The following is a 19,104-nucleotide window of genomic DNA, read 5'->3' on the forward strand; positions in this document are numbered from 1 at the left end:
CTTGAACAAATGTTTTCATTGTTGGATCTCAAATTCTGAGAAAGTGGAGACCTCAATCTCTGAAATGACTTCATATCAGTGTTTTCATTGCCGAACAACTTGAAATGCTTGAAAACCTTGAGAAAAAACTGTTTGGGGGAAAAAATCATTCTCGCATTAGCTAATTAGCACTGGAATTAGAATCATTAAAGATAGAGGTCAGGAATGTGTTAAAATTCACATTCTGCAAAACTGAAATCTACATGTCGTCACAGTAGCTGGAAATGGATGACTATGCAATGACCCTCTGATTCAGAAGGAGAAAAAAATGAATCCCCATCTTCTTTCAAGAGAGATTTACACTATTTGGAACATACGTTTAGGTAATTAAAAGGGTAACATGGTTTAAGTAAAAACATCATGAGTCAACAAGCAGAAGTTGTTTTTATTCCATCTCAATATTTCTGTCTCTTTAGTGGTAAAGATAAAATCAATGGAGATTTGACTGGAGCCTTAAACTGGGTCCCACTGAGCCAGTTCAACCTCAATCTCAACTTAGTAAGCAGAGATATAAATAAGCTTCCGCTTCCGCCTCCCTCACAGCCCCTTTGCTCCAACCTTTGCAGCATGAGAAATCAAGCCAGGATGTCTCTAGTTAACCATAGTTTCCCATTTAACCCCAAACAGGAAACCAAGGTTACCAGATTTGGAGTCAGCTGAAATATTAAACCATGGTTTGAAGACAGCTTTATATCCAAGGGATCCATAGTTTCCCAGTTTAGACAAAATCAGAAACTATGTTCAATTAAAGAATTCTTGGCTGCATGCACAATAGACTTGTTTGTATCTCAACTAAAGTAAGATATGAATAAACTGCATGCAGCCATTCTGTTCTCTCATCAGCCTTTATGCGCGTAGTCTCTCTCCATTTTCAGCTGTCTATTCTCCATTCTGTGCTACTGTCCTTAAAAGGCTCCTCAAGCATTACTATATATATCTCTGGAAATGGAAATGGACTGCCTTCAAGTTGATCCCAACTTATGGCGACCCTATGAATAGGGTTTTCATGGTAAGTGGTATTCAGAGGGGGTTTACCATTGCCTCACTCTGAGGCTAGTCCTCCCCAGCTGCCTAGGGCCTGCTCAGCTTGCCACAGCTGCACAAGCCAGCCCCTTCCTTGTCTGCAACTGTCAGCTGGGAGGCAACTGGGCTCCTTGGGACTATGCAGCTTGCCCACGGCTGCACAGGTGGCAGGGCACGTAACCCCTGAGCCACTCACTATGGGGGTGATCTTTAGCTGGCCCTTGACACCCAAGAGACACGAGCAGGGGTTTCAACTCACAGACTCTGGACTCCCAGCCAGGCTCTCCTCCCCACTACGGATCCCAAAATCATCTGCAGAGGCCCTTCTTTAGCTGCCTCAACCAAATGGCATAGGATGGGTGGCTGTAACGTCAGACCTTTCCCCTGGTGGCATCCTGGTTGTGGAATGCCCTCCTCAGGGAGGCTTGCCTGGCACTTGTGTTGTGGTCTTTTCAGCGCTTGGTGAAAAGCTGGTTCTTTCCCCAGGCGTTTCATGCTGTAGCACTTTTAAGACCTTGAATGTGTTGTTTTTAACCCATGTTTGACTTTATATTCATATTGCATTTTTATATTTTGTGTGTCTATGTGTACACACACACACATATTTACATTATCAAGAGAACTTACTGTTAATGGGCCTTATAAAAATGCTGCAAATAAATAAGGTACTAAGGCTGATGCTGAAATGTGTCCTTTCCTATTTTAGTTCAGATGACATGCTCTCATTCTGATACTGTGAAGGAAGAAATTACTTTATTTTCTTATTTGGATATAAATACCTCTGGATCCAATTTTATTAAAGGCTAAGTAAAGGATAAACCCTCTGAAGAGAATGTACAGGTAGGGTACACGTAAAAACATGCCTGCTACGATTTTCTTCAGCTTTGCTGTACACTTTTGGGCTTACATTTTTATTACTTTGACACCACGCGTCTTGCTTCTCAAAGAGAAAGATGACTTGGCCTCACCCAATCCACAGGGAAGCTCTCTTATGCAACCTCTTCTAGAGTGAATGGAAGCCTCACAAGATCAGGCAGTCTTCCAGTGCTTCCAAAGGGATGGAGAAGGAATACTTCCTAGAGAATTATGCCCAATGCAACACTTATCTGCACGAAAACAAAAACAAGCAGACAACCCCCACCCACCAGTAGTTTATCAGACTACAGGAGTGCAAAATTTCTCAGAAAGCATTTTTTCAGAAAATTTCCAAAGTGTTTCTTGCCTCCTAAAACACAGGAGACCACTTTGCAGAATTTTCTCAGAATACTCCAACTTTTTTTTGTGGTGGCTGCCATTTCCCCTCACGATGTTCCAGAGTGCTGTTAGGTGAGGGATATTATTATTAACATTTGTTTTTTAATTAATTTTTTAATTAGAAATCCAAAAATATACCCTACATACATTTCAACAGATATACAGTGAAATAGAAAACCATCACATCATTTTATTAAAAAAAAGGAAAAAGGAATAATTCCCATATTAAAGATCTCATATGGGTCTCCAACTCAAAATAAAAGGACTTAACAACCTCCAACCCCTCCCTACCCTGGCAATGCCATACAAACAAGATAGCAAGAAAAGGAAGAGAGAAAAAATCCAATCAGGCAGTGTTGAATCTTGGGGAAAGAACCTGTTTGCATCACGCGTTCTAGATCTTGGCATAGTGGGCTGGCAGGGCCGGGCCATTGTGTGTTTGGTTGACATATACTATGTAAGGGTACCAGGAGTTGACAAAGCTATACTTTTTGGAAGACCCCCTCACTTGTCTCAGCTTTGAGGTAAGCTTTTTCATGACAGCTAAACACCAGACTCTGCAACCAGTACTGCAATGTAGCTCTGTGCAAATCCCTCTAGTGTTTGGCAATTGTAATTCAAGGAGCCATAAGTAGGTGGCTGATTAATATTTTGCATAATAAGTCCTTATTGGAATCTGTGAAAAAAATTAAAATAGCTACTTGTGGTGTTCTATAGGGTTCCTGGCCAGTAATTCGTTGGATCTCATAAAACATTGAGGTCCAAAAGGTTTGTACTGATGCACATGAGGTGGTATCTGCAAGGTATGCCACATCTTCTCCTGCATAGGTTGTTCATCCTTGATATCCACACTGGGGTGGTATACCAACAATGGGCTATCTTCAGCATAGTTTCTCAGACTTGAGAGGAAGTGGGCATCAACTGTTTGTTCCATAATTGTGTTATTATTAATAATATTTGTTAGCTGCTTAATCAAAGGAAAAATTCTCTAAGTGGTTTAACAAGGCAAAATATTGCAGATAAAATAACGAGAACCACAAAATTTAAAATACTGAACAATACAAAAATACATAAAATGCTTACCCAATAATGCATAAATGACAAGTCCCACACACCCAACTAAAAGATGAGCATCACCATAGGGCCCAACTTAATGACCAAAGGTCTGAGTAAATAAAAAGGTCTTAGCCTATAGAGGATGCAAAATGGCAGCCAGGCTGCCACATAGCTGCTACTGTTTCAGCAAGAAAACAAACAGGAAAAGAGAAGGAAGCTGTGCTGATGATGAGCCCAACTCCTAAGAAACTGTTGGGAGAACTAACCGTCCCCTCTGGAGAAATTTGGTGTAATGCCAACCCTCCCCCCCCACACAAATAGGGTGGAGAGTTTCAGAAAGCCATTTGCACATAGCTCTAGAGCAGGGGTGCCTAACCCTCAGCCTTGGGGCCTGCTCTGACCTCAAGCAATTTTTTTCTGGCTCCCAAGACCCTACCAACTTTGGTGGCAGTGACAACAGAGGGGAAAAAAGGTATACCCAGTGCTGAAGCAGATGGAGAGCTTTAAACCTCTCCTCCCCAGCACCCTAACAAGGATGGAAGTCATTCCTCCCCGGTCATCAGCTTGATCATTTGATGAGCAGAGAGGGGTGTAATAACCACCCTTGCACATTTCATCTGCGCAAATCGGTTGAAGAGGGGGGTCTATGTGACTCTGTGTGTGCGTGTGTGGGTATGTACTTATGCGCAAGGGTGGGATGACTACACAGTATTAGTATATGGCTTCCAGAGGATTGGGCAGGCAAAGATTAGCCATCCCTACTGTAGACTAAAGACACTGACAGAAAGATGCCATCTTCAAGTTACGATCACTAGACCTAACAGGATCCTTCTGAAGTCCTACTCTGCCAGCACTATGCTCACCTGAAGTGAAGAGGGATGGGCATAAAGGTTATCCTGTGTGAACAGTTGCCTTAGTGAGGCTACTGGCCTGTACATGGCTCCCTTTAATTAGCTATACCACTACATTGCCTCAGGAGTGTGTATGTGTTCTGTGTGTGTATGTATGGGGAAGAGGTGGATCCTCTCAGCATCCTGCCATCCTCAACTAAGTCTGTGGTGTTCCACTTGGGCTACAAATTTATCTGGAGGCCCTTTATATATCTAATCTATATGGATGTGCTCCCTGGGAGGCCCCAGGAGAACAAAAAGGCCGCACCTTGAGTCTGTCTTCTGCCTGTCCCCCTGGCTGCGTGGTGAGTCTTGCTCTCCCATCCTAGCTTTGCATCAAAAAATGACAATTTCTGTTTTATAAAATTGTCTCCAAAATCCATTTGCTCCAAAACCTGAAACATAAATTTCCAATTCAAATTATCAAATGCTTTCTCAGCATCTAAGAAAATCAAAGCTGCTTGTTTATCATTTCGTTGTTCTAAATATTCCAACACATTCAAGACATTCCTGATGTCACGTAATTGTCTTTTAGGTAAAAACCCCGATTGATCTTCCTGGATAAATTGTTGCAATATTATTTTCATTCTTTCTGCCAAGATCATTGTAAAAATTTTATAGTCATTATTCAATAGAGATATCGGCCGATAATTTTTTGTTTTAGTTAAATCTTGCTCCTCTTTAGGTATTAATGTTATGTTAGCATTTTTCCAACTATCCGGTATCTTTCCCTCTTGCAAAATAGAATTCATTGTATATTGTAAAGGTAGCAAGAGTTCTTCCTCCAAACATTTATAGTACATTGCAGATAACCCATCTGGTCCTGGCGCCTTTCCTGATTTAATTTTGTTTATAGCTTCAGATATCTCTCTTGACGTGATAGGGCCATTAATAGCTTGTCTCTGAAAGTCTGTAATTTTAGGCAAATTCTGTTTAGATATATACTCTTCTATTTTTTCAGATGGGATTTCCTGACACTTGTACAATGATGAATAATATTGATGAAAAATCTTTTTGATTTTTACATTATCTGTCAGCATCTCATCTCCTTCTTGTATCTTTAAAATAATATTTTTTTGACATTCTTTTCTTAATTTATATGCTAACCATTTCCCCGGTTTATTTGCAAATTCAAAAGTCCTTTGTTTAGCAAAATTTAGTTTCCTTTCAATTTCTCTAACTGTCAGCATTGATACTTGATTCTGTAACATTTTAATTTGATTTACAATAGAAACTTTAGTTGGATTCTTTTTCAATTCTTCCTCTTTTTGTTTTATTTCTTCCAAAATTAATTGCATTTTCTGTTGTTTCTTTTTTTTTAATTCAGAGTTACATTTAATAAAATATCCCCTCATAAATGCCTTACTTGTATCCCAAACAATATTTTCATTTGTTCCTTTATGTAAATTATATTCAAAAAACTCTTTTAATTTCTTCTTACATTCTTGTACTACTTTGTCATTCTGTAATAAAGATTCATTTAGTCTCCATCTAAATCCAAGATTTTTTTTAAAAAAAAGTTAATATCACAGGATTGTGGTCCGAAAAAGTTTTTGGTAATATATCCATTTTAAAAATATCTTTCACTAGATTTTTAGACATCCAAATCATATCAATCCTCGAGAATGTTTTATGTCTTTCTGAAAAATAAGTAAATTCCTTTGCGTTATCATTTATATATCTCCAGGTATCCACCAATTCTAAATTTTCCATCAGTTCAAAGCAAATCTTCGGTAATTTACCCTGTGTCTCTTTAATATTTTTTTCAGAAAGTCTATCAATTTTTGGTGAGATTACCCCATTCCAATCACCCATGACACACCAATGATCAGATGAAAACAATTTTTCCATAAGTCCTGTGTAAAAAAAATTATAAAATGGATTAGATCGATTTATACATCTCAGAAGGCTCAGATAATTGTTAATGGAGATTTAACGGATTCATGTGAAATACAAAAGGGTACAAGACAGGGATGTCCATTATCTCCCCTTCTATTTATTCTGGTCTTAGAAGTGCTGCTTAGAGATATAAGGCAAGATAAAAGGATTTCGGGATTAAAGATAAAAAAAGAAGAATATAAACTGAGAGCATTTGCTGATGATTTGATAATTGTATTAGAAAACCCTTTGGAAGGAATTAATGTATTGATGGACAAATTAAAAGAATTTGGACCGTTAGCAGGATTTAAGATCAACAATCAAAAAACAAAGATGTTGGTGAAAAAATTAACTTTAAGGGAACAGAAAGAGTTAATGGACAAGACAGATTTTACAATAGAGAAAAAGTTGAAATATTTAGGTATCATTATGACAAATAAAAATTCAAAGTTGTTTCATAATAATTATGAAAAATTATGGACAGAGATTAAGAAAGATCTGCTAAGATGGGATAAACTACAATTGTCATTAATGGGTAGAATATCTGTGATAAAAATGAATGTATTACCGAGAATGATGTTTTTGTTTCAAATAATACCTGTAATATCCTCTGATTTACCTTTTAAACAATGGCAAAAAGATATCTCTAAATTTGTATGGCAAGGAAAAAAACCAAGAGTTAAATTTAAATTACTACAAGACGCCAAAGAAAGAGGAGGACTGGGATTACCAAATCTGAGACTTTATTTTGCTGCCTGCTGTTTAGTCTGGATAAAGGAATGGATTTTATTGAGGAATAAAAGACTATTGGATTTGGAGGGCCATAACCTGAAGTGGGGATGGCATGGATATCTATAGTATGACAAAGTAAAAGTAAATGTAGACTTTAATAACCATTTTATAAGACGTCCTCTGTTGAAAATATGGAATAGATATAAACCAAGGTTCTATTCGAAAATACCATTATGTGTCTCAAGTCAAGAAGCATTTTACAGAAGAGAAATGGCTGGAAAAGAGAAATGGTTAACTTATCAAGAACTATTAGAAAATGTACATGGAGAATATATAATGAAAGAGAGAGAACAACTGATAAAGGAAGGATATAGTTCTCAATGGTTTGCCTATTTACAATTGTTAGAAAGATATAAAATGGACAAGAAAATGTATGGGTTTGAAATAAGTAAATCTGATTTTGAAATAGGTTTGTGTACAAATGATGAAAATATAATTGCGAAAATGTATAAACTCTTACTGAAAATGGATATGGAAGAAGAACAAGTAAAAGAGTGTATGGTAAAGTGGGCAAAAAAATTTGGTTATAACATACAAATGGATCAATGGGAAAATATGTGGAAAAAAGGCTTGAGATTTACATTATGCTATAATCTTAAAGAAAATTTCTATAAAATGATGTACCGTTGGTACATGACTCCAGAAAAGTTGTCAAAAATGTATAGTAATGTTTCTAATGTTTGTTGGAAATGTAAACAACAAGAAGGATCATTTTATCATATGTGGTGGCTGTGTAAAAAGGCAAAATCATTTTGGGCACAGATAGGTAGGATGATGCAAAAAATTCTAAAGATAAATATTCAGTCAAAACCAGAATTTTTTTTATTGGGTTTTATGGATAAACAAATAGAAAAGAAATATGGAAGAATAATATTATATATGATTACGGCAGCAAGATTATTATATGCACAAAAGTGGAAAATGGAATCAACACCAACAACGGAAGAATGGCTATTGAAATTAATGGACTTAGTAGAGATGGATAAATTGACATGTCTACTTAGAGAAAAATCGACAGACACATTTCTTAAGGAATGGAAGCCTCTCTTAGACTTTTTGTTGAAAGATCAAAATAAAATGATGATATTGGGATTTGACGATTAATTAAGATAGCCTATGGAGAAAAGTGATCCTGTATGTATATATTAAGGGACAGATTTGATGTATATTATATACTTATAGCTGATCTGCGACAAATCGGAAGTCAACTATTTTATTTTTATTTTTTTTGTTGTATTGTTATGTTTTTTGACTTTGTTTTGTTTGTCTTTTGAAAAATTTGAATAAAAATTATTTTAAAAAAATGACAATTTCTAGCAGGACATCAGAAGGATAAGCTTTGTGATGATGATGTCAATATCTATCCTCTAGCAGTACTCAAGCTGCTATAGAGGTTTATCATTCATGGTGTAGATGAAGTGAACAGAGATAACTCTCTCTGTTATAATTCTAGTATCATTTCACCAGACTAGAAATCAGGATAATCCAATGAAATTGTCAGGCACAATATTCAGGACATACAAAAGGAAGTACTTAAAACCAATTCATGGAATTCATGCCACAAAATGTGGTTCTGGTCACTAGCTTAGATGGCTTTAACAGCACACTAGGCAAATTTATGGAGGAGCAGTCTGTTGATGGCTATTAGCTATGACAGCTGTAAGAAACCTCCAGATTAAAGGGCAGTGTGCCAAACAACAGAGGGAACGGGCTGTTGCCTCCATGCCCTCCTTGTGGGTTTCCTGGGGGCATCTGATTGGAAAGAGGATAGTATGTTAGGTGGACCTTTTCTTAAAGATGCATAGGTTTCAAACAAACCCATGTGGGTCAGATAAAATTGCCTTAGGGGCTACAGGGATCAAGCAGGCTGTACCTTGCTCACTACATTTTAGAACTTCTAGTAAGTGTTTTGTCTTCTGCTACGAACACAGACAGGTGAAGTGGCCATCTATGGAAGCTTTGTAAGAATTGTGTTTGTATTTAAAAATCACATCTATCAACAGTTCTAATTTTGGAACATCATTTGCTTTCCAGCTTCACCACAATAGCTTGTTAGCAATCAGTACTGTTCACCTTATCCAATTTATGTGGCCTTTACGTAGTTTCCATATTCTGGCAATATGCCCTGATGTTTCTTAGCCACATGACAAATGTAACATAATATCTCAAAAGAAAGAAGCCCCCTCCTTCCTCCTTGGCTGCCCTAATCCCTTCCCTTTGTTTGTTCTATTCCTGTTCCTCCTCTTTCCCCCCTCTGAGGTTCTGTTAAATGGTGTGTGTGTGTATAATACACAAACCAAAAAGTATAATAATAAAGCCTACCCTCATCATTAGTGCTTAGACAGCACTAATTGTCTCTGCACATCTGAAAAATGTGGAAGTGCAATCTCTTTTTCATTATTTCATCAATGACTGTGGATCTTCCAATGATTCTACACCATTATCAAGCTACTAATGAGCAGTTTGCTTAGGGCTACTATGCACATTAATGAAATGTTTTAAATAGCATTACACATGCACACCAACCAATGCACTTTAGAACATGCATCACTGATCTTGCCAGTTACATCTGTTGTTTTGTTTTGGCTTTCCCCCCTCCTCTACCTTCTAAAATGCAACCCCAGTAGTTAAGTTGTCAAGGATAGATGTGGTAACAAATTTAGTGTTTCTTTCACTTTATGTAACCGGTTGCAACTCTATTGTAGCAATGAATCATGATGCGTCTCTCACTGCTGCACAGAACATTTTAAATTCAGAAAAAAGACAATGTACAGGCACATAATTTTAAGCCCTTTAGCCATTCACTTTTGTTTCACACACTGATTGTAACCCACCCAGACATACAGTATTGTACAAAACCATCTTTATAGTTAACCAGATCCATACCATCATAGCAAATTAATATGGTGAAAAAGCCATACTAAAAACAAAATATGTATGTTCAAGTATTGCAAGGTATAATCCATTAAGCATAATACCCAATGCTACTACTGTTGGATGAGAAGTTTTAAGCATAACTCTGTCTAGCAGCCTTGCCTCCCACACTCTGAAATATTTCTTAAGGTTATTGCTGGACCTGCTAGTTTGTATTTAGCAGAAAAAAATAGAAACAGAAGCAATAAATGAACAATGTGTTTTTAAAGACATTAATGGCCAACTTTGGTTACCAAAAAGAAAGTGTGTATTCCAGCAGTCTTTCAGTCAACTTTACCCCAACAATGTACAAATCTTACCTAGTTCAGGAGGCAGCACAGTAAGACGGTTCCCCTGGATATGAAGTTCTTTAAGCTGAGTAAGTTCACCAATTTCTTTAGGGAGTGATATCAGGTCATTATCCCTAAGGCTAAGCTTTAAAAAAAATGAGAGAGGGAGGAAGGGAGAGAAGAAGGGGTACAAACAGGCACACAGAGTTGTCAGAACAATTTCCAGTTGAAAAGAAGCAGATGTTTAGGTCAAAATCAGTCATAAATAAATATTTTACACTGCAAAGTCTAATACAGATCTCTTTCCTTCTGCCACTTCACCGCATCCTAAACATTCAATCCTTCCAATTTAGTTACAAGTGGCTGCTGATTAACAAGAATAGGAGGCTCATTTCTTCAAAGCTCCCACTACTTTCCCACAAATTGACTTGATTCTACTCTTACAAGGGCCGCAAAAGTGAATTGATTTTTTTCAAGAATTTAGATAAATTACTTACTATCTGCAACTTTGTGAGCTTCCCAATATCTGGTGGCAGGATTTCAAAATCGTTGTCACTTAGATAGAGTGCACGCAGGGTGGCTGCAAATTAAACAGCAAAATATAAACAGGGTGGCATACAACCCAAACCATTTGAGGCCTGATCAATAAAAAAGTGTCAGGTTTGATTAATAACCCTGACTTGGTGAAAAGCCTTTGACATACCCAAGGCTCACTATAATAACAAGCAGGTCAAACTTAGATTTACCAGCTTATTGTACTGTTGAGTCTGCTGAGGAAAACATCTATATCCAAAAGGACTGACACAATTAACAATTCCTAAAACATTAGGCCCTGGTAGGCCACGGCCCACCATTTCAACAGTAACCAGCCAGAAGAAAAGCCGTCACAGCTTATTAACTTCCACTTTCTAGTCATTATTGAAATTTCCATCCATCCATAAGCCTCCCTCAAACTCTCTGGAACGGTTTGCCACTAAAGCATCTCCAAGGGCTGCGCAGAGAATAACTGAAAAGTAATTTTAGTTCAGGATAGATGGTTCTGAGCCATGGTCCAATTAGAAACCAACTGATAAATTAAAATCAGGACTGGCACCAGACTTCAGGGCCGGCACTGGATCCTCCCTCCTCCCACCAAATACTCTTCCAACCAAGGCAGGAATAGTTCTACCTGGACTATAAATCTATGAAGTCAATACATTTCACGGATCGATGGGCTGGGGCATTACATTTTGGGTAACTTAAAATTACGGCCACCTACCACAGGTAGGAGCCAATCTTGGCACCCATTCAAAAGTGGCACCACTGAAAAGCATCCAGGGCCCCAGTGGGAAGGGGGGCAAATGACACTGTGGCAGGGTGAGGCTGGCGAGGGGCCTTCAAGCCCCTGGGCCCTCAGCCACTGTCCAACTGCTGGCCCTGGGGCAGATTAAAATCCTCCTTTTCCCTACCCAGCCACCCACCCCCACCAGTTCAAAAGTTTTGCAATAGTTTCTTTAACAGCATAAAGCAGATTTCTATAAAATACGTACTGGTCTTTGTGTGTTCGCACTCTGTGCTGCGTTAACTCTTCTTCAAAAGCTCTCTAGAGTTTTGTCCCTGCGCATCTCTTAGGTCTGCGCAAAGAATGACTGAGAAGTCATTTTAGTAGAGGATGGGGTACAAATGCACCAAAGACAAGTATATATTTTATACAAATCTGGAACATCGGAAGCTGCTTTATACCAACACAAACCATTAGCCCATCAAGCTCAGTATTGTCTGCACTGACTGGCAGCAGCTCTCCAGAACTCCAGAGGGGGTACATTCCCAGCCCTACCTGGAGAAGCAAACACATGGTGGCTATTTTACCATGAAAAGAGGTTTCAGACGGAAACACAATCTACAAAGTTGGACCGAGATGATGTCATGCAGACTATGCAGTTGCAGGTGGGGCTCAGATGCCACAGAGGAGAAAGTGAAGCAGCAGCAGCTCTAAATTCTCTGACCAAAACTGCCTAGCAGAACTGCTTGTAAAATAGAAAATTTAATACAACAGCTTATTCCTCAGACATATATTTCATTTATATCCTGCCAATGTGAAGCATGGCCTTGAAACACATGAGATTCCCAGCGGGTCTCTGAGCAGACCCAACCCTGCTTAGCTTCAGCAACATTGCTGCGTGATATGCCTTCAGACCATGAACAGACCTAGAACATACTTATTAGGGTCGGCTCCAGGGTTTTTTGGGAGTGGGGAGAAGAGGTCCTAGGCACAGTGCTCTTGGTGGTCTCCTCCCCCGCCCCCTGCATCTGATTTACCAGCCAGTGGGGCGCAGAGCTGAGGGATGGCTGCACCGAGTGCCGTATATTTATATCTTCCCTACGCCCAGTGCAGCGATCGTACGTCAGGGAAAGGAAATCAGAAAATGGCTCAGTCACTCAAGTGCACCTCTCGGCAGAGAGGCAAGCCAGGCAGCTGCACCGAGCGAGCTGTCTTTTTATTCTTGCCCCAATGCCCTTGATGTAGCAGTGTTGGAAGGGAATAAAAAGCTCATTCAGTCACTTGTTCAATGCAGCCGCCCAGCACCTCTTAGCTGGGAGGTGTGCTGGGCAACTGCCCTGAATGGGATGTCTTTTCTAAACCTTCCTGATGCTACATTAGGGAGATTGGGAGGGGATCTTATTTTTTAAAAAAGCCTCACCTGAATGCCCAGTGCAGACATCTACTCTGCTAATCACTGCTGAGTGTCAAGACTTAAAAACTCCATTAAATGGGGCCCAGCTAGCCCACTCAGGCAGGCTGTGTGCATGGATGGGTCCCCTTATATATATATATATATATAACTATTTTTGCTGCAAAGCAGCGACACTGAGTGAACATGCCAGCTTCCATTTTAAATCCCCCTCCAATGCCCCTGACATAGGTCTAGTTCACACGGCACTGTAAGCCAATCTAAGGCTTCACAAATTCACACTGCTTTGCTTCTCCCTGATCCTTTTTATTGTCATGTCCTGCTGAGCTAAGCCAAGGTTTAGTTTCATGTGTCATCAGAACCGAGATTTGGTGTTAAGCTCTCTTCTCAGTAACCAGGAGCTACAGCCTAGAATGAACCATAGTTACAGCAGATGGTTAGTGAGAAGCCAGCTTGACCACACTAAGCCATTCCTTGGCTTGATTGCCATGCCGTGCTAAAATAACCAGGAAGGAGCAGCATGGTGGTGAGCTCCTCTCTGCGAGCCAGCAAGTTCGCACGGTCTCAGTAACTCGTAGTTCAGCTTATCATGTCATGTGGACGAGATCACAGTGTCACTTGAATGCAGGGGTGGCTGGCAGGCCAGATCTTTATCATCCCCTTCATGGGCCAATTTTGGCAGATGGGTGGGACCACCAACATATCAGTAATCTGATGTCATAATGTCAGGTGATTGACAGTAGGTGATCCTGCCTACCTGTCAAATTTGGCCTGTGGGGGTGAGGGAAATAGTGACCAAGCAGGACTGAACTCAATTGAGTTCAATCCTGATTTCTGCGGGGTTTGGGTGTGTGAGCAGCCAATCTACCTGCATGTCTATCTGCCCCACAACTCCATGTTACATAGGATGTATGTGTGGGGCAGGTGGGAGTGGTTTGGGGGAAATGGCCTAGTGAGCTAAGTTTTGCCTTTGGGCCAGAGGTTCCCCACCTCTGCTGCAGTGCAACACGACATCAGAAACACCTGGGAGTGATTAAAAGAGGGAAAGTCAACATGGTGATTTCCATGTGCTGTTGGACTACAGTGTCCATCACCTCTGACTTTTGGCCATGGTGGCTGAGGCTGACGGGAGCTGAAGTCCAACAACACCCGGAGGACACCACATTGACTACCCTTGGATTAAAAGGATGGCTTGCTTATTTGCAGCAGTCATTTTGCCAGGTGGCAAAGGGTGGCAGTGAAACACAGGCCCAGCTGGTTCAGGGCATGTGTTAGCAGCCATGGGCCCCTGCATTTGCCAGAGGATGCAGCATGCTAACTCCAGCCCTAATAAAAAGAAACTCAAGGAAAACAGATCACAACATGGTTGCTAGCATTTCTTCCCTCACATGGTGACCTTCTTCACTGTCCCTGCTGGGTGCTGCATTTGCTAAAGTTTTAGCTCAGTATGATACAGAATAAAATTCAAGAAAACACAACTAAGGAGGCAGCTCATACAACATTCTTAGGTGTCCACTTAGACCCACCAATATCAGATGACCATAGATCAAAAGATAGAGATTGCTGAGCTATGCAGAAATATTCAACACAGTTCACAGAAAGGAGGCATATTTTCTAATACACTTTTTTAGGGTTCACTCTCTCTCAAATAAATTTCACCTGCAGAAAGCAAAGCAACTTTTCAATATGATTTAAAGTCTTTTTTTTAAAAAAGAAAGAAATAGTTTCTTACTTAGATAGAAGAAGTTTCCGGGCAGGGAATTTTCATTTAAGTTATTGTAAGTTAAATCAAGAACTTCCAAAGCTGGTAAGGAGCCAAATCCTCGTGGCAAGGAGTTGAGCCTGTTCATCCTAATAAGAGAAGACTGTAAGATATTATTTGGGATATAAAAGCAGCAATGTCATTTAATATAGTATATGTAACTTGTCTCTCTCTGTTTAGCTATTTTAAAATGTATAGACCACATTCTCTACTATACAGTGCTTAGGATGCTGCATAAGACGACAATATGCCAACAATACAATAATCTAAAAGCCTATAAAGTATGACCTCCCCTGCCAAAAAAAAATACAAAGAGACAAAACAGTCCCATAAGAACTCAGAATTGTTAACACCATGCCCTTTAAAAAAAAGAAAGTAAGAAAAAGGACGCTTCTAGGCTGTCACTATTTTTGGACGGGATTCAGTCACATACAGGCAAATTCAAGTTGCGCAGTTATAGTTGATTGGGAGGTCTCATGCAACAAACCTGCTTCCCCAAAAGATCAGACTTTTTGCCATAAGGAAAGTGACAGGGATTTGCACTGGAAAGCATGGGAAGCAATGTCATCTCACCTCCCTGCAACTAATCAGAATTAATGCTCGTTAAATGGCCAACATCATTTAATCTCCCAGCAAACTAATCAGAATTAATGCTTAACACACAGGTCACCTGGAAACTCCCAAAGTCAGTCAGTCAGTCAGTAATTATTTCAACATAAATGGTGTCCAAAAATAACAAGAGCCTGCTCAGGCATTCAATCCTCATGTGGTCAGAATCACATGAGGTGAAGGGAAGGGCTGCGCTCACTGGTCCCACTCCCTTCATCATGTCACTACCACACTTCACGTGCTTGGGGAGGGGAGGGAAAGTCTGCAGTGGAGAGGCTGTTTTATGTATGTAGGCTTCTGGCTCTTTGTATGTAGAGCAGGCTCCCCACTTCAGACCTTCCCCAAGAAGAGGGCCCACGAGAAGATGAAACAGTGGGGCTGCAACCAGCAAATACAGTTCTCATTTAACCCTCAGGCAATAAGACTGAATGTCTGAAGAGGGCTGAGGAGCGTCTATATTTCAATGCAGGTCAATTCCAGTTCTGTAACTGTAAAAAAAAAAATAACTGCCTTGAATCCAAACCATGAACGGAGTTCTGCTTCCAAATTGGGCATTCTTGCAAGAACATAGGAGCCCTGCAGGATCAGAATAAAGGCCAATCTAATCCAGCATCCTGTTCTCACAGTGGCCAGACAGATGTGAACAGGAAGCCCACAAGCAGAATCTGAATACAACACCCCTCCTGCAATTTCCAGCAACTGGTATTCAGAGGTATACTGCCTTTAGCAGTGGAGGTGGAATATAGCTATCATGGCTAGTAGCCATTTATGAAAATGGCTGTAGTGCAGCCCATCGTCAAGGCACGGATGGGAAACATAACAAAAATTCAAGCGACATTCATGCCACTCTGTGCAAAGCCTCTCTCTTCTTTCCATAATGGCTGTGAATGTAGAACAGGCAAGCACACAGATGCTTATTAAATTGCTATCTCCTGATGAATATTTCAATGCAAATGAATGAAAAGCAGACAACAATATGGCAATCTTTCATTATGGATATCACAATGGTTTAAAGTTTAAAGAGGCCAGAAACTGAAGGGGGAAATTACAGGGATGCACACACCAGTATATAATTTCTGCCATAATTGATATTTAGAGCATTAGGATAGATAATGCACTTCTGTTTTCACGCTAGGGAAAAAAAACTCAGAGGCTTTGCCAAACGGGATTTTTTTTCTTGTTATTCTGAACTTATTTCAAAAGAAGAGTTAGAAGATGCCCAAATGGCAGGCAAACAGACTTTTCCCCCAGTTGGAGTGGGAAACCTTTTTTCAATCTGAGGGCTGCATTTCCTTCTGGACAACTGTCCAAAGGCCACATGCACGTGGTAGGCAGGGCCACAGGAAAAAAGTGGACGAGAAACAATAAATGTAACCTATGTACAGTAGGCTAGACTCTCCTCCATCTAGGCAAGGAAGAGGCATTATCAGAGTTCAACAACACATTCCAGCCAAACAAAAGCACTGCAGATGCAAACCGGGGCCAGTGAAGGGTGTGGCCTGGGGAGAGTTCCAAGGGCTGGACAGAAAGCCCTGAAGGGCCACATTTGGCCCCCGAGTCTGAGGTTCCCTACCTCTGTCCTACAGAGTTTCCAAGCAACTAACCAGGACTGTTACGTACCCCAGGTTCAAATGCTTCAGCTTCTGGAGGCTACTAATCTGAGTAGGCAGCTCCTCAATCTGATTGTTGAAAAAGTTGAGTACTTCTAAATTCCTTAAGTCTGCAACGTTTGGAGGCACAGCTGTAAAGAGAAAGACAGTTGTCCTTTTTTAAAAAGGTTTAGACACACAAAACACATCACCATGTTTTCTAAGGACCAGAATTCTTGTCTAAACAGGGTTACACCAATTCACACACGAGAATTTATTCACTGGCAGGTTCCTAACTGTTAAAAGGAAAGTACACCCTTGATTACAAGATGCAGGAGATGGACAACCAGGGATGGCTGCTACTGACCCGCCTTCCCAAAGGCAGATGGTAGACTCCTGTGCAAGACTACTACACTACATAAAACCTTTGTTTGATCTTATGGGTGGAATCCAACTGGTGCCCTTCCACTCCCAAAAGGGCTTTTGATCCAGCAGACACCTCAGCAAATGGAAGAGGAGGAGAGGAATTGTGGGTTTTTTTGCCAATTTCCCCTTCCCCATGCAAACCCCCATGTCATCTTCCACCCTGTTCTGGAGAGTCCCCCAACTCCAAATAACAAATTTTTGGAAGGTGTTTGGGGATCAAAATCTCTTCCATGGACACCCATTGGATTCTACCCCATGTTTGAATATAACTAAACATGTGGGTCTCCTAAAAACTCCAGCACCCTTCACAAATTACACTTCCCAGGTTTCTTTGGGAGAAGCCATGACTATTTAAAGTGGAATAACAGTGGAACAAATGTATGGTGTGAGTGTGGTCATGGTGCCCAAGACAATTACAAGATCGTATTTCATATGCATAAACAATTGGCATTGATGGGTCTGTATGCTGCAGTCTGAATGCTGGTATAACATGTAAATGTAAATGTACTGCCTTCAAGTTGATTCTGACTTATGGCAACCCTATGAATAGGGTTTTCATGAGGCTGAGAGGCAGCGACTGGCCCAAGGTCACCCAGTGAGGTTCATGGCTATGTAGGAATTCGAACCCTAGTCTCCCAGGTCATAGTCCAACAACCACTACACCACACAGTCTCTCGGAATGCTGGTATACTTGCAACAAAAATACAGTCTCAAGGGACACCTGGATTCCCACAGGGAACAACTGCACATTTTCATGCTATAAAATGATCATGTGGATGCCCTAAATAACATTTTTATTTAGCACCTTCATGAATAATATGGAAGCAAAAATTCATTCCAAATATAATGGCCTATTTGGATTTCTGTTTAAATAATCTATTATCCAATTGGACATTCATTTAAAATTAAACTAAACTGCAACAATTAAGGCTCAACTTTAAATAATGAACTGGCCAGGCCAGTTTTTGATTCATATCCCAGGAGGCAAGTGTGGTGATCAATACACACACAAAAAGGTTACATCAGATTAGCAACAGATCAATGTGTGGTTATTACCTAGAAATATTGAGGAGGGGAAGGGGGAATCCAGCTGCATGTTATGAATACTACTATTCAGATAAAGATTAAGGATCTATATAGCTTTAATTTTCATGTTCAGTTATTAAAGCAAAATCTAAGCAAGCGGATAATATTTATGTGTTGGGGAGATTGTATCCATTCAAGCTTTCCACTGTATTATCACCCCAAACCACAATTTTAACATGATCTATATCCCAGATAAACTGAATTCCTAAAATGTATGCCCATTCAGCTATACGGAAGTCTATAGGAATAATTAGTTTGCATCCTTGTAGCTCAAGTTAGCTGGATAATGGATCAGGCTGTCTAACAGCAATGTAGATAGTAGATTGAGCAATATATACAGCTGAATAATTTGCAAAACTATTATTTGGGGAATATCCCATTGCATCAGAATTGCGTCCCACCCCATTAAACCATATGAAACAAATATTTACACGGCATTACATGAGTCTTTCATTTGCTAGATCATCATTACATCATTTAATATTGAATACTGAAATACATCAGGGATGGGAAACCTAGGCCCACCTGATGTTGGTTAACTACGACTCACATCCATTGGCCATACTGACTTGGGGCTGATGAAGTAGGAGTCTAACAATATCTGTTGGGACTAGGGATGGGCAAGAATTCTGTTGAATTTGGATTTAGCACCAGATTTTTCAATGGTCTGTGTATTCTCCATCTTTGCAGAGCAATCCTGTTTGCTCCGAGCTTCAGTGGCTTTCTCCTGACACTGGTTTTTGAATATATTGTTCTTATACTGTTTTTACTCACAGCACAGCACAACATTACAGCTCTTTTTCTCTCTCTGCCAGCCCCCACTAC

At 40.0% G+C, this 19,104-nt stretch overlaps 1 protein-coding gene across 1 annotated transcript in view; it reads right to left on the bottom strand.

Annotated features, from left to right (window-relative positions):
• The window catches only part of RSU1 (Ras suppressor protein 1), a 107,692-nt gene that overhangs the window by 47,368 nt on the left and 41,220 nt on the right, over positions 1–19,104 (bottom strand). Inside the window, exons 4-7 of the mRNA XM_061586075.1 lie at positions 16,799–16,919; positions 14,540–14,658; positions 10,633–10,715; positions 10,166–10,280 (exon numbers count right to left, since the gene is read on the bottom strand). Coding sequence (XP_061442059.1) covers positions 10,166–10,280; positions 10,633–10,715; positions 14,540–14,658; positions 16,799–16,919 — 438 coding nt within the window. The remainder of the gene's footprint in view (positions 1–10,165; positions 10,281–10,632; positions 10,716–14,539; positions 14,659–16,798; positions 16,920–19,104) is intronic.

The sequence above is a fragment of the Rhineura floridana genome, chromosome 10, assembly GCF_030035675.1.
Source record: "Rhineura floridana isolate rRhiFlo1 chromosome 10, rRhiFlo1.hap2, whole genome shotgun sequence".
NCBI lineage: Eukaryota > Metazoa > Chordata > Lepidosauria > Squamata > Rhineuridae > Rhineura > Rhineura floridana.